Source organism: Coenobita brevimanus, chromosome 2, assembly GCF_032717465.1.
Source record: "Coenobita brevimanus isolate Jiangsu-jjx chromosome 2, ASM3271746v2, whole genome shotgun sequence".
NCBI classification, from domain to species: domain Eukaryota; kingdom Metazoa; phylum Arthropoda; class Malacostraca; order Decapoda; family Coenobitidae; genus Coenobita; species Coenobita brevimanus.
Window position 1 is genome coordinate 38,643,783 of NC_136955.1, and position 15,204 is coordinate 38,658,986.

At 42.7% G+C, this 15,204-nt stretch overlaps 1 protein-coding gene across 1 annotated transcript in view; it reads left to right on the top strand.

Annotated features, from left to right (window-relative positions):
• The first annotated feature begins 179 nt into the window (after positions 1 to 179).
• LOC145392332 (microfibril-associated glycoprotein 4-like) overlaps positions 180 to 15,204 on the top strand; it is a 59,883-nt gene continuing 44,858 nt past the window's right edge. Inside the window, exon 1 of the mRNA XM_080266744.1 lies at positions 180 to 410. Within this exon, the coding sequence (XP_080122870.1) occupies positions 180 to 410 (231 nt within the window). The remainder of the gene's footprint in view (positions 411 to 15,204) is intronic.

The following is a 15,204-nucleotide window of genomic DNA, read 5'->3' on the forward strand; positions in this document are numbered from 1 at the left end:
ATGGCTGATGACGCTAGCAGAGATCCGGCGACCTTGAATACGAGGAGTGCTGGTGAGGGTGTTCATGTTGACCGCCACTCTTGGGCCATCTGGCGCTTCGTCTAGTCACCAGTGTTTTCTAAGCTTAGTGAAATAGTCGGGTAGGGGCAAGACCAAGAATCCAAGGCATGATCGACATAATGGGCGTGTATGTGCATGTAAGTGCGGTGATGGTTGTGGTGTTAGTTGCTACCACACTGGGCACCACCATCCCTACCTCACAGCCTGCCGGGAACCACAACCTACACGGTGACTGTCCTACTGTTTCCACTCTCCTGCAGGCTGTTGGTTTTGCCCCCACCTGTGTGTCATCTTCTCTTGCTCTCTGCTCAGCCCATAATGGAGAAGATCAGCTTACTATGTCTCTGCAGGTAGGTTAAAGAGGTTCTTCCCCTTGGTTAATTGATTAACGAGTTCAGGCCGAGAAATCCCTCGTAACCTGAACAAAATCGTTCTTCGGTACCAAGAATACAACAGAAACCCTACTTCCTGTTGAAGCAATTATCTTAGATAATAATTTTTCCCATTTATCATAGATGCACCCTAATTTGAGTAAAATAAGTTGGTAATAAAATCCAGCCACAAATACAACGTGGTAGGAAATGGGCGGATTCGCTCAGCTTGAGACATCTTCCATATTTCATTCTCGTTAGGAAAAGATTGTTTTATTAATCTCTTAAAAGTATTTTCGATCTCCATATGTTGGTTATAAACCATATTAACCCCCTCACTACACCACGTTTCCCTGAACTGAGATAAGAGTCTGGAAGTCTGCAGATTTAAGTAGAAGTAAATATTTTTTGGCCTGAAAGGGTACTGGAGATTGCATCGAACGCTCTCCTTCATTTAAGTCTTTTCGAAAGTTGAAAAAATCGTCTGGTGGGAACGTGAATAACAGTAAAATTTTTATCTTAGTGACAACGACAAGAGTTCATTTGCCCTAGTAGTATGTCATGATTATGATCAGTAGTGCCTCCAGGTGATTTTCATTAATATGATGTAAGACACTTTGACCGATAGTTCGATATAACTTTCATTTTACCCCTTCCCTCCTTTTTTGGTAATCCATAGATGAGTAATAGCATGAATCATGGCTAAAACAACGTGAACTTAGGATAAAATCTAAAGACGAAGAGACGCCACCTTCAAGCTGAAACACTCATTTGTATTTACAACGAAGTCCATAATCAAAGCATTTGTAGCTGTGACATGGATAGAGCATATACATGGTGATCAAAGAGTTGACGTAATAACATCAGGACGTGATTCACGAGGACATTCTAAGCCATAAATATTTTATGAAAATATTACGTTGGGCAGCTAGTATATCAAGTTTCCAGCCGTTGTTAGACATCATTTTTTCAGCTGAATTACTTTTTGCTGCACCCACACTGACGGCCAAATGTGTGTCCTTAACCCGGACACTCGCTCACTGAGTCACTGTACCTTACAGATACGTGGGATCCAGAGTTTATGAAACATGTACTAAAAGATGAGGGGAATTGTTGGTGTCATGAGTCCGTCAAAGGTGCGTCTCGGGCATATGGTGTGCATCTGCACTGTTCGTAAAGGTTTGTTCGGGAAAAATATATATATATATATTATATATATATATATATATATATATATATATATATATATATATATATATATATATATATATATATATATATATATATATTTCCTTATCCTGCCCTAAAGTGGAAAAGGAGGTCCAGATGATGATGATATATATAAATATATATGTATGTATTTCTCTCTCTCTCTCTCTCTCTCTCCAAGTGTGTGGAAGGGTTTTGTTGTTTGGGAGACATGTTATGTGCGGGAGGTGAGCTACCTTTGTGGCCAGAGTGAGGAATGGTTGGAAGTTCAGGGAACTGTTGCTTCTCCTAACATTGAGAAAGCTCTCCCTACGTGCCAAGGGATCATTGTATGCGGTATGTGTTGGGAGTGTATTGTTATTTGGTAGTGAGACCTTGGAAGTAAAGGAAGAGGATATTTGCAGGTTTAAACGTACATGACATTAATAAGATGGATGTGCATCCTTGAGTGCAAGGCCTGGGAGGTCTAGGTTTATGATGGAAGGGTTGAGAGATACGATGGGACAGGGGCGTACTGATGTTGTGATGAGGAGAGGTAGATTGAGATGATTTGGGTATGTAGAGAGGATGGGGGATGATAATTGGGTGCAGAAAGTGAGAAGTGTTAACGTTGGGGAAAGGGAAGTAAGAGGTAGACCAAAAAAGACCTGGGGCGAGGTCACTCAGTGTTACCTCAGGGTAATGGGACTAAATGGGGAAGCTGCCAGAGATCGAGCAGCACGAAGAGCCGCCATTAGGTGCCCAAGGCCGACGCATGCAAACATGTTGGAGCCATCAAAAACGAAAACGATATATATATATATATATATATATATATATATATATATATATATATATATATATATATATATATATATATATAAAGAGAGAGAGAGAGAGAGAGAGAGAGAGAGAGAGAGAGAGAGATACAGTATATATAGATATATATATATCCATCCATCCTTCCATCATCCAATCCTACATTGCCCCATGAGGAGCGTAGGAGCCCGGGGTTAGGCAGTTGGTCCCGACATTTAAGATGAGAGTGACCAGCCTCACTCATCCCTGAGTGGCATTACATGAGCAATCAACCCCAACCACCCTTTGGATATAAACCTTCACCGGCTTAATCCGATTGGAGCGCAATAATTACCCACTAAACCACTAGGCGCCAAAATTTGGTTATATGGTTACCACCCAGCGTAGTAAATGGTTTCCTGGTGTACAGGAAACCATTTGGCTTGTCACTCAGTGTAGAGTCACCCACAGGCAGAAGGAAGAGGAAAGAATGGAGGAAAGGAAGACAGAAGAGGGAATGTAAAGTCACCCGTAGGCAGAAGGACAAGGAAAGAATGAAGGAAAGAAAGACAGAAGAGGGAGTGTAAAGTCACCCGTTGGCAGAAGGACGAGGAAAGAATGAAGGAAAGATAAAAGAAGATGGAAGGAAAGAAGGATGGAGGAGAGCAAAGGGCAAACACCCGACGGCAACACTACATCCAGTGAGTGGATGGTGAGCGCCTCCACCTACCACAAAGCTATCTATCTATCTATCTATCTATCTATATAGATAGATAGATAGATATACATTCACATTCATATATCATCATTATCATCATTCGGACCTCCTTTCCCGCCCTAGGGCAGGGTGAGGAGTAGCAACTTCCCGACAACCGATGTTTGCCCAATTCAGTGGGCAACTCTTCCACTCACTCATCATTCAGGCCCTCGAAATCCTGACTCCATCAGATAGGCCACAAATTTTTCACCGCGTTCTGTAGTTTCACATATGCCTATCTGATAAGAGCCAATCCGAACGCTGTCACGTTAAAAGGGGGTGCCAAATCCCTGGTTAAGCGCTTTTCCGCAAAAAATTTATCCAGCCACCTCGGGCTCTTGTCAGTCCCTTAGCCTCACCAACTTCCATTCCTATTTTCCTCACACACTCATCCACCATATCCCTCAACCTTCTTCTCGACCTACCTCGCCTCCTCCCTCCTTCAAATTCGCTGAGATATACGTTTTCCACCACTCTATTGTCATCCATTCTCTCAACATGACCAAATCATCTCAGTACAATCTCTTCGTTTCTGGTGTCCACAGACTTCCTCACTCCCATCTTTCATGTATCACATTATTCCGTATTCTATCTACTCTTTGTGCTCAACATACATTCCTCAGCATTCCCGGTTCCACTGCTATTACTCTTGACTTTTCATTTTCACGCCACACCATAGTCTCACATCCTTATGTTAAAGTTGGCACTAACACTCCTTCATGTAAGCTTCGTGCACCTGCAACGCTCAAGCCTCTGTTTCTTATCAAGGTTTTCATAACACAAGCTACGTTCGTTCCTTGTCTCACTCTACTTTCTCCCTTTTTTCTCACATATTCCTCTTTTTTTTTTCTCTCTGTACCCAGGTATTTGAACTCTCACCAATTCGAGTCTTTCTCCATTCATTGTAACATCACACTGGAAGTCGCCTTCTCTCTCTGTAATCTTCACATTATTCTCTTCTTCATTTACTCTCAAGGCACGACGCTCACAGGCATCTACAAAACTCTCCACTAGTTTACCAAGCTGTTGTCCGGTATTTGCAAGTAACATTGCATCATCACCTTACAACAAATTCGAGATATTCCATCTATCACCATTCATTACCAACGCCATCCCTTTTCTTTTAATCTTGTTATTACTTCTCTCATCACCCTCATCCATATATATATTGAACAACCATGGGGACATCACGCAACCTTTGCGAGCGCCCACACTGATCGTGAACCATTTACTTAGATGCCCATTAACCCTTACACATGCCTCAGTACCATCACAAAAACTTTTAACGGCACCTAGCACCTTACCATTTTCTCAGTACATGCTCAAAACCTTCCACAATCCTTCTTTGTCTATTTTGTCGCATGCTTTGTCCAGATCCATAAATGCCATAAACACCTTATTGTCCTTCTCACACGCCTTCTCCACTAACGTCTCACTGCAAATATTTGATCCATACATCCTCTGCCACTTTAAAATCACCTGTTCGTCACTCATTAGGACTTCTGGCATCTTTCTTACCTTCTCTGTATTATTCTTCTATATACGTTACCTACAACACTCAATAGACTTATGCCACGATAATTCTTGCATTCACCTCGCTCACCTTTTATTATTTTTTGTATAGCGGAACAGTCACTGCCTTTTGCCACTCTACTGGCACAGTTTCACTCATTCATGCCTTCTTACATATCTCCAAGAAGCATTTCATTCCACTCTCCCAACTACACTTAATAATGTCTGCATATACCTCATCAACCTTAGCTACTTTCCCATTTTTTGCCGCTTCACAGCGTTCTTCAACTCTGCAAGTGTCAAGTTTCCTAGCACTGCCATCCTTCTCTGTACACTCCGAAAATCAGTCATTTTAATAGTCGCTTTGCTTTCTCCATCCCCATTCATCAGCCTTTCATAATATTCTTTCCATCTGGTACTTAATTTATCCCCATGGGATAGGTATCTATGACGTCCTTCACACTTTCACACTTCCATCTATTGTCACTTCTACATTTCCGCACCTCTTTCCAGAATAACTTCCTATTCTCAGAGTAATTTGAATTCATTTCTTCATAGATCATCAATTACCTCGTTTTTCCTCTTCACTAATCTTTTAACGTACTTCTTGCTCTCAGTACTTTCAGTTCTTATTTCAACCGAGTCCCTGTCCTGCATCCACTCTAGCCACTTCTTCTTTTCCTCCATTGCTCTCTTAACCTCTTCATCCAACCATGCCGTAACTTTCTTCATTGTTGTTACTCTTGCCACACCACACAGCTCGTTTGCATTCCTGGCCAAGCAATCTTTGCACGTAATCCATAGGCTGTCCAGGTCCATTTAATTCCAATTCGTTGATTCCAGCTCCTCCCTTACTATGCCCCAGTAATCATCTGCCATTTCTTTGATCCTCAGCTCCTCGACTTTCCGTCTCTCTCCCTGACTGCTCCTCTCTCTCTTGGTCCACCTCACTCCGCGCTGCTTGATCTTGCATAGAACAGTCATATTATCTAACAAACCTCCTCATCGTCCTCTCACGGCCCTCGTATCAGCAGCACTACCCAGCATCGTTTTCTTACGAGCACGTTATCGATCAGGGTCCTTTCAACACTATTGCCATTCCCTCAATACCATGTAAATTTATGTGCATCTTTCTGTTTGAAATAAGAATGACAAAACCACAGCCTTCTTTCATGACACGTCTTTTAGTCGCTTCCCATTACCATTCTTTCCTGGTACTCCATTATTACCCATTATATCATTAACAGGACCAGTGCCTACTATCCCATTCATGTCGCCCATTGCAAACACTTTGTAACTCCTGGGCCTTTCTCCTACTACTTCATCTAGCTCATCTCAAAACATGTCATTTTCTATCTCTCTCCTGTCCTCACACGGTGCAAAAGCTACAAATACTGCCACTTTCACCTTGTTAGACATGAACTTGACATACATACATCTCGAACTGACACATTTGTAATCTCTCATTGCACTCTGCCACACTTCATTCATCAACAATGCAACTCTTTCTTTTCCTAGTCATGCCCGCCCTTACACACTTTACACCCTGTGACTCCACTCCACACACTTTCAACTTTGTTTCTCACAGTCCCATCACTGCATATCTTACACTCTTCAACACATTCACCACTTCTACCCTCTTGCTCTCCTCATTCACACCTCTCACATTTCACATGGCCATGCGAATCTGCCCATTTGGTTGGGGCCCCGGGCAGGTATTGGGCCCTCCGAGGCTCTCCGAAACATTTGCCATAATTTAGTGACTTAGGTAATGGAATCTGGTCGACACTTAACCCGGCCAAAAAACCCCGGTTATATGGTTACCACCCAGCGTAGTAGATGGTTTCCTGGGTACAACAAACCATTTGGCTTGTCACTCACTGTAGAGACCATAAGGCAACACTACACTGAGTGAGTGGATGGTGGACATCCTCACCTACCATATAGATATATATATATATATATATATATATATATATATATATATATATATTGTGGCAGGTGGGGGTGCTCACGATCCACTCACTGGATATAGTGCTGCTCTCGGGTGTCTGCCTTTTCCTCTCCTCCTTCTTTCTTTCCTTCCTTGCTCTTCTGTCTTTCATTCCATCATTCTTTCCTCGTCCTTCTGCCTATGGGTGACTTTATTCTCTCCCTCCTGTCCTTTTTTCCTTCATCCTTTCCTCTTCCATCTGCCTATGGGTGACTCTACACTAAGCGACAAGCGAAATTTCCTGTACACCCGGAAACCATTTACTACTCTGGGTGGTAACCATATACCCAAACTATGGAGCCTGGTGGTTTAGTGGTAATTAAGACGCTCCAATTGGATTGAACCGGTGAAGGTTTATATCCAAGGAGTGGCAGGGGATTATTGCTCACGCAGTGCCACTCTGGGATGAATGAGGCTGGTCACTTTCATCTAAAAGGTCAAGACCAACTTGCGTAGCTCCGGGCTCCTACGCTCCTCATGGGGCAGCGATGGATTAGATAATGAATAATGATACACCTTCTATAATGTCTTTGACTTCAGTCTGCTTTCTCACCCAAATTGATCTTTCCCATTACTCTCTGAGAACGAATTAGTATGTTTTCCATCGATCTACCTAGCTTCCAGGTCTCAAACCCGTACGTCATAGCTACGATAAAACATTCGTTATATAATATCCTTTTCATACATGTTACTAAGCTACTTTTCATAATGTCTTTATGTTTACCAAAGGCATTCCATCCAATTGTAATGTGTCTTTTTATTTCGTTATCATGATCTTTCGTTAATTTTAGTATTTGACCCAAGTAATTGTACTCCTCGACTTCTTCAAGAATTTCTTCGCTTATTCTGATGACGTTCTTTGGTGTATGTGGATTAAATACCGGTATTACTTTAGCTTTACTCCGGTTCATCTTTAGCCCTATTTTGAGATTTTTCTGTTCAGGTCAGTTAACATTTCTTGCAATGTCTCTACTATTTCTGACATTAGGACAGTGTCATCTGCAAATCTTAAATGGTTTAGCTTTTCTCAATCCATTTTACTCCTTTGTTTTCCAAGTCTGGCTCTCTGTAAATACTTTCTGGTCATGCTGTAAATAATTTTGGCGAAATTGTATTTCCTGACGCACGCCTTTCTCAGTCTTATTTTTTTCCAAGTCTTTTTATAACTTAACTCAAGCAGTTCCCTCTTTATATGCGTATTCGAGCAGTTTTACGATGTTCTCATTTACTCCTTGTTCTCGCAATGAACTTATAATTGCCATGTGCTTCACAGAGCCAAAAGCCTTTTCGTAATCAACAAAACCAAAGCGCAGTGGTTTATTGTATTCTGTAGTTTTCTCAATTAGCCGAATCACTGTGTTTTGATCAGTAGTCGAATACCCGGTTCGGAATCCTGCCTGTTCAAGAGGTTGGTTTTCTTCCAAGATTGTTGTTTTTCTGTTCGTAAGGACTTTAATGAAGAGTTTGTACAGTAAATGACTAATTAGAAGCAAATGGGTCCAGAGTTACTAAGATCTTTTGAGTCGTACTTTTTTTTTTTGTAAAGTAAAATAGCTCTTGATTATAGTGTTTTGGGAATTTTCTTTTTTTATACATTGGTAGGTGGGGGCGCCCATCATCCACCCACTTAGTGTACTGGTACCTGTTTTTAGGGTAGCTCTGCATTGAGTGGCAAGCCAAATGATTTCCTGCAAAACCAGGGAATCATTTACAGTACCGGGCTAATGTATGGCCCTGCCTCCATTATAGGTGGAGGAAATCTTCAAACGAATGAACGAACATTTACAGTGCTGGGTGGTAACCTTATAACCAACCAACACGTGTTCCCTACGTGACAGCAAGTGGGTTGGCAGAGGGTTAGTGCCCCTCCCCAGAAAACCACCTCAGTGTATTTCTCCTAATCTTCTCAACCACATCTACATCCACCCCACAACGTTCCTTCACTTCTTCATTCGTCAACCTGTCCCTCCATGTCACTCCACATGCTCCTCTCAAGTAACTCATTTCCACTGCTCTCACTCTTGACTTGTTCCCCTCTTGCAAGGTCCACGCCTCGCTTCCATACATCAGGGTAGGGATCACAATACTATCATGCAGTGACTTCTTAACTTCCATACTCACCTCCCTATTTCTCATCACTGCTTTCAGTGAACCAACAACCTTCCTTCCCTGCTGTACCCTTTCACCCACTACATCCCCCAAAGTTCCATCCTTACTCATCACACTTGAATGCACTCACATTCTCCATATCCTCACCATCCAACCTCACTGTACATTCTGTGACTTCATTCCTCTCAAACACCATAACTTTACTTTTGTTTACATTAACTTTCAGCTTCCTCCTCCTACACACTGTCCCGAATTCATTCACCAAACCTTGCAACTCCCATTCATCTTCACTCAACAATACTGTATCATCAGTAAACAGCAACACCGGAATCTTCCAAATCTCACCCTCATTCATTAGAGCCACCCCCAACATCCTCTAATGAATGAGGATGAGATTTGGAAGATTCCGGTGTTGCTGTTTGCTGATGATACAGTATTGTTGAATGAAGATGAATGGGAGATGCCACCTGGATACGTGCCTCAGGGAACAATCTCCGTGATCCATAAATAAGTCTAACTTGGATCTGCTTACCTGTGTACTCATTGGACCAATCTAAACTCTGCTTGACAGAGCAACCTGAGGAACCATTATCTCTCAGAACATTTATGTAAACACCTCCCACAAACTCTGGCTGAACAAGAAAGGCAGTGTTGCTGGTGCAAGGGTCTGATGAGGTAGCAGCCAGTCATTGATGAGACTGCAGAACGAACGATGCAGCAAATGTGGCGCCCTGAGAACTAGATGACTGAGGGGTCGTGCTCACCATCTGAGGAGCTGGAGCATTGACCACCTGTCATGGAGAGTTCACTGTCGCTGGGGGACTAGTGAACTGTGGAGAAGTACCTGTACTGGTGAGGGCGGCACCACTGTGCAGTTATTGTGGAATGAAGGCTGCATTTGCATCCTGCCTCCGATACAGTAAAGTCGATTGTCCTGACTGACGGTAACGTGGTTTGTAATTGCTCTGCTGCTGCTTGAAATACTGATACTGCTGCTGGTTAGGGTTCTGCTTGTCATACCGCATCCACTCAGGTTTCTGGGTATTTTGCCCCTGGTCCTTCTGTGGTTTGTTTGGATCTTGGCCATTATTCTGAGAATGGCCTTGATGCTGGGGTTCAGTCTGAGACAGTTTCCCAGATTTGTCAGCTTTCCTGTTCCAAGTCTGTTGCTTACGAGTTTGATACCTGTATGCAGTGAAGAATGCATCAGCCTTCTCCACCATTTGGCTGGCATCCCTTACCTGGCAGATCTTAAGCTGAGCCATAAGCTCAGCATGCCACGAGTTTTCCAGCTGCGTGCGCAGGATGAGGTCAATTATCCCCTCTCCCGTGGGAGGGGTTTCATCTTTCTCCATCCATTCATCTAAGCAAGCAGTAAGTCGATCAAGAAACTGATCAGCAGTCTCCTTTTCTTGTAGACGCATCCTCATAAACTGACTCCTGGCATCGTCAACTGTGAGATCGTATGCTTTGATGAGTGTGGCCTTCATCATCTCATACGTGAGATTGTCTCCAAGAATTCTGTGGAGAATATCGAGGGCAGGGCCCTCAAACAAGCTAAGAAACTGGAGCCGCTTAGCTGCCTCATCCAGCTGGTACAGTTGCACCATGTCTTCAAAACAAGATATGAACAGCTCGATTTGCCCGCCTTCCTTGTACGAAGGAAGCTTGAGGCGCGGGGTTGCCAGAACATGTGCAGGGAGAGAGCTCGTGGAGCTTAGGTTAGCTACACCGAATGTGTCTGAAGCCAAGGAGCCTTGCTTGAGCTTCAGCATCTCAAGTTCATGTTTCTCACATGCCTCACGCTAAACACATTCATGTTCTCATTCTCTCTCTCGTTCTTCTCGCTTGTATTCACGTTGTTTTCACTCGTGTTCACGTTCTCTCTCGCGTTCCTCACGCTGAATTCCACACTCTTCACGGGCATCATTCTCACGCTGCTGCTCGTAACTAAACTGTGAGAACACATATTGTTTAATTCGTTGGGGATCGGTAAGCCTCATATCTTTGGCTTCCTGTACATATATATTAGTAGCCATGATGTTAACTCAATTAAGGCTGAGTAGACTAAAGACTAAGTACTGACTGCTGTATTGCAGAGAAATACTAATATGCAAAAATAAAGAATATTGGCACAGGCTGGTGGTGACCAGATGTATCTAAATAAGCTGATGAAGAAAATAAGAAGAAAATAATGCAATAAGCAGTAAGATAGTGCCTATACTCATTTATAACAGATACCTAGGTGTGAGTGAGTATTATTTCGTTAATAACTTTAGAGCTAGGAGTTAATATCCTGGCGAGGTCGCCAGATGTCACGGGGGGAAGTGAATTTAAGAATTAATGCTGATATTACTCGAAGGTAAACACAAGGAATTGACTTGTAAAAATCAAGTAGTAAGTTTTACTTCGTGCCGGCTTACTTCACTGATTCTCTAAGGACGAGAATTTATAAACTTTCCCAACATTACACAGCAGAGACTAATTACTCACGAGTGCAGTTTGTTAGTACTGCTAGCCTCTTGAGAAAGTGACTTCACCCCTGACAATGAATAGCTAATACTAATCATAATAAACAGGTTCTTGCCGGTGCTTAACTCCTGGCTGGCACAACGGATTTAAGTTTGATACAAAAGAATTGGCCTAAGTACCAGTTATGGATATGGTAAAGAGTTTGTGCAAACTAGGAGCGGCAACTAAAGTAAGCTTAATGTGGAGAAATAAAACACGATTCTAACTACATTAAGCTCAAAGAAAAGAACTGTAAATTTTTTTATTACAATAAAATAATTTTACGTTATATGAATCTCAAAAACCAATTCAAAAGGGGAATTCACAGTCACTAGGTGACTCTATCTATCTTTCTATTTATTGCCAGACGCCTTAATCCCGTTCAGGGTGGCCACAAACAAATCGCCTCCAAGTCGCCCTGTCCCCTGCCATTTCACTACCCTGCTCCCAACTCACACCCCCCTCTCTCATATACCTCTCCACCCCATCCCTCCATCTCATCCTCGGCCTCCCCCTCCCTCTCCCCCCCTCCACCTCACTGACATACACTCTCATCGTCAGTCTTTCACGCTACATCCTCTCCACATGACCAAACCACCTCAGTGTATTCCTCCTAACGCTCCAATCACATCCACATCCACACCACAACTCTTAGTCACATCCTCATTTGTCATCCTGTCTCTCCATGTGACTCCACAGGCTCCTCTTAAATAACTCATTTCCACTGCTCTCACTCTTGCCTTGTGTCCTTCCAACAACGTCCAAGCTTCACTTCCATACATTAGATTTGGTATCACAATACTGTCATGTAGTAACTTTTTCATTTCCATGCTCACTTCCCTGTTTCTTATCACTGCCTTCAAGGAACCAGCAACCTTTCTTTCCTGCTGTACCCTTTCAAGCACTTCACCCTCCAAACCTCCATCCTTACTCATTACACTACCCAAGTAATTAAACGTACTCACATTTTCCAGTTCCTCACCATCCAACCTCACTGTACATTCACTGATTACACCTCTCTCAAAGACCATCACTTTACTCTTCCCTACATTCACCTTTAGATTCCGTTTCTTACACACTCTCTAAATCTCATCCACCAAGCCTTGCAGCTCCCCTTCGTCCATGTACAGATTGAACAATCATGGAGACATGACACATCCCTGTTTCAACCCAACCTTCAAAGAGAAAAATTCACTTAGTTCACCATCCACACGCACTGCAGCCTTAGCACCATCATACATAGTCTTCAAAGCAATCAACAACATCCCATCTACTCCATATATTCATAATACTTTCCACAATCCTTTTCTATCGGACCTGTCATATGCTTTCTCCAAATCCATGAAAGCTGCATACAACTTCTTTCCTTTCTCTGGTAACTTTTCTGCTAAAGATCTAAGAATGAATATCTGATCTTCACAACCTCTTCCCTTCCTAAAGCCTCCCTGTTCTCCTCCAACTAATTCCTTTGTTCTTTCTCTAACTCTGTCAATAAGTATCCTACCATACACTTTTCGTATTATACTAAGAACACATATGCCCCTATGATTACCACACACTTCTTATTCCCTTTTTCCTTTGTACAAGGGAATAATTAGACCTGACTTCCAATCCTCCAGAACTCTACCTTCCTCCCAGGCCAATCTGCACATCGTCCACTTCCATTCTACTACTATCTCTCCCCCATGCTTCAGCATTTCACTACACACTCCATCAATTCCTGGGACTTTCCCCAATTTAACTTTCTTCATTGCTCCCACAACTTCTGTCCTACTGATTTCTTCCTGTCTTCTCACCTCCCTCCTTTTCCCAGCCATTCCCCAGCCACTTATACTCGCAATACTTCCATCCTCTATGTTCAACAATTCCTTAAAGTGTTCTCTCCATCTGCTCACTTTTTCTCTCTTCTCCACTAGTAATCTACCATTTTTATCTTTCACTCCCCTGCTAACTTCACTTCCACCCTGACTTACTCTCTTTACCTCTTTCCAGAACATTTTCTTACAGTCCCTCCACTTTACACTCAAATTCCTTCCAAATTCCTCATCCACTCTCTTCTTACTCTCTCTTACTAATCTTTTCACCTCTCTCTTCCTTTCTACATATAACTCTCTTTTCCGCCTCTCAACTTCTTCCACGCCCCTATTTCTCATCCATTCATTGTATGCTTTCTTCTTTTGTGCCACAGCCTGTCTCACCTCTTCATTCCACTAAGGGACTCATGAATTCAAATAACAAAGGAAATACACTCACTCGCTCATTCAAAAGCTAATGAAACTTAAGCCTAGAAAAGCGAATTGAAATACTGGTCAGTGAAGGGATGGAGCCAAACGAAAGACTGGGTGTCTGCGTGATGAACACCAAGCGCTGCTATTCGCTGCAAGCTCACTTAGCCGATCACCGTCGAGGTGGAGATTCAGGAATTCGCTGTACAACGGAACCGTTGCTCTCAACGCTGGGCACAAACAATCCTACCCCTGAGGCGACCCAAAGGTTACTAAGCTCAAACGGTGAAAAGAGGTAGGAACTGGCCGTGTTTGCCGGAAGTAGGCGTGGCCTAACTTCAACGGTCAACGGAGAGAGGGTGAACGATATAGACATACAATGTCACTCAGTGAAAGCACTAATGTCGTGCATAAGAATGGTCACTTATGAAACAGTGAGAATGTTCGGAAAACCATCCCGATCGAAGTGCATACAGAGACGGTTGAACTGAGTGATGCCCAGTGAGAATTCCACTAGAGTTCGTGGTTTTCTCACCAAAGTACAATGTCACGAATTTGTATAAATATACTTGCACGAATTCGTGACATGCAGCATGTGAGGTGGTGTGTTGGGTGAAGAGAAGACGAAAGGGGATGCAAGGAACAGCATGGTGGAATGAAGAGGTGAGACAGTCTGTGACACAAAAGAAAAAAGCATATAATGAATGGATTAGAAATAGGAGTGAGGACGAAGTTGAGAGACGGAAGAGAGAGTTATATGACAAGATTAATAAGAGAGAGTAAGAAGAGAGTGGATTAGGAATTTGGAAGGAGTTTCGGTGTCAAGTGGAGGGAATGTAAGAAAATGCTCTGGAAAGAGGTAGAGTCAAACAGGGTGGCAATGAAGTTAGTAGGGGAGTGAAAGATAAAACTGGTAGATTAGTTGAGAAGGGAGAAAGAGTGAGCAGATGGAGAGAACACTTTAAGGAATTGTTGAACATAGAGAATGAAAGTAATGCGAGTATAAATGGCTGGGGAATGGCTGGGAGAAGTAGGGAGGTGAGAAGACAGGAAGAAATCAGGAGGATGGAAGTGGTGGAAGCAATGAATAAAGTCAAAATGGGAAATGCCCCAGGAATTGATGAAGTGTGTGGTGAAATGCTGAAGCATAGGGGAGAGATAGTTGTAGAATGGATGTGGAAGATGTGCAGATTGGCCTGGGAGGAAGGTAGAGTCCCGGAGGATTGGAACTCAGGTATACTGTAATCATTCCCTTGTACAAAGGGAAAGGAGAAAAAGAAGTGTGTGGTAATCATAGGGGCATTTGTCTTCTTAGTGTAATAGGAAAAGTATACAGTAGGAAACTTATTGACAGAGTTAGGGAAATAACAGAGGAATTAGTTGGAGAACAACTGGTAGGCTTTAGAAGGGAAGAGGTTGTGTAGATCAGATGTTCATTTTTAGATCTTTAGTGGAAAAGTTTCTAGAGAAAGGAAAGAAGTTGTATGTGGCCTTCATGGATTTGGAGAAAGCATATGACATGGTGGATAGACAAGGATTGTGGAAAGTATTAAGAATATATGGAGTAGATGGGAAGTTGTTGAATGCTGTGAAGAGTGATGTATGAGGGTGCTAAGGCTGCAGTGTGTGAGGATAGTGAACTGAGTGAGTTTTTCTCTTTGAAGGTTGGATTGAAACAGC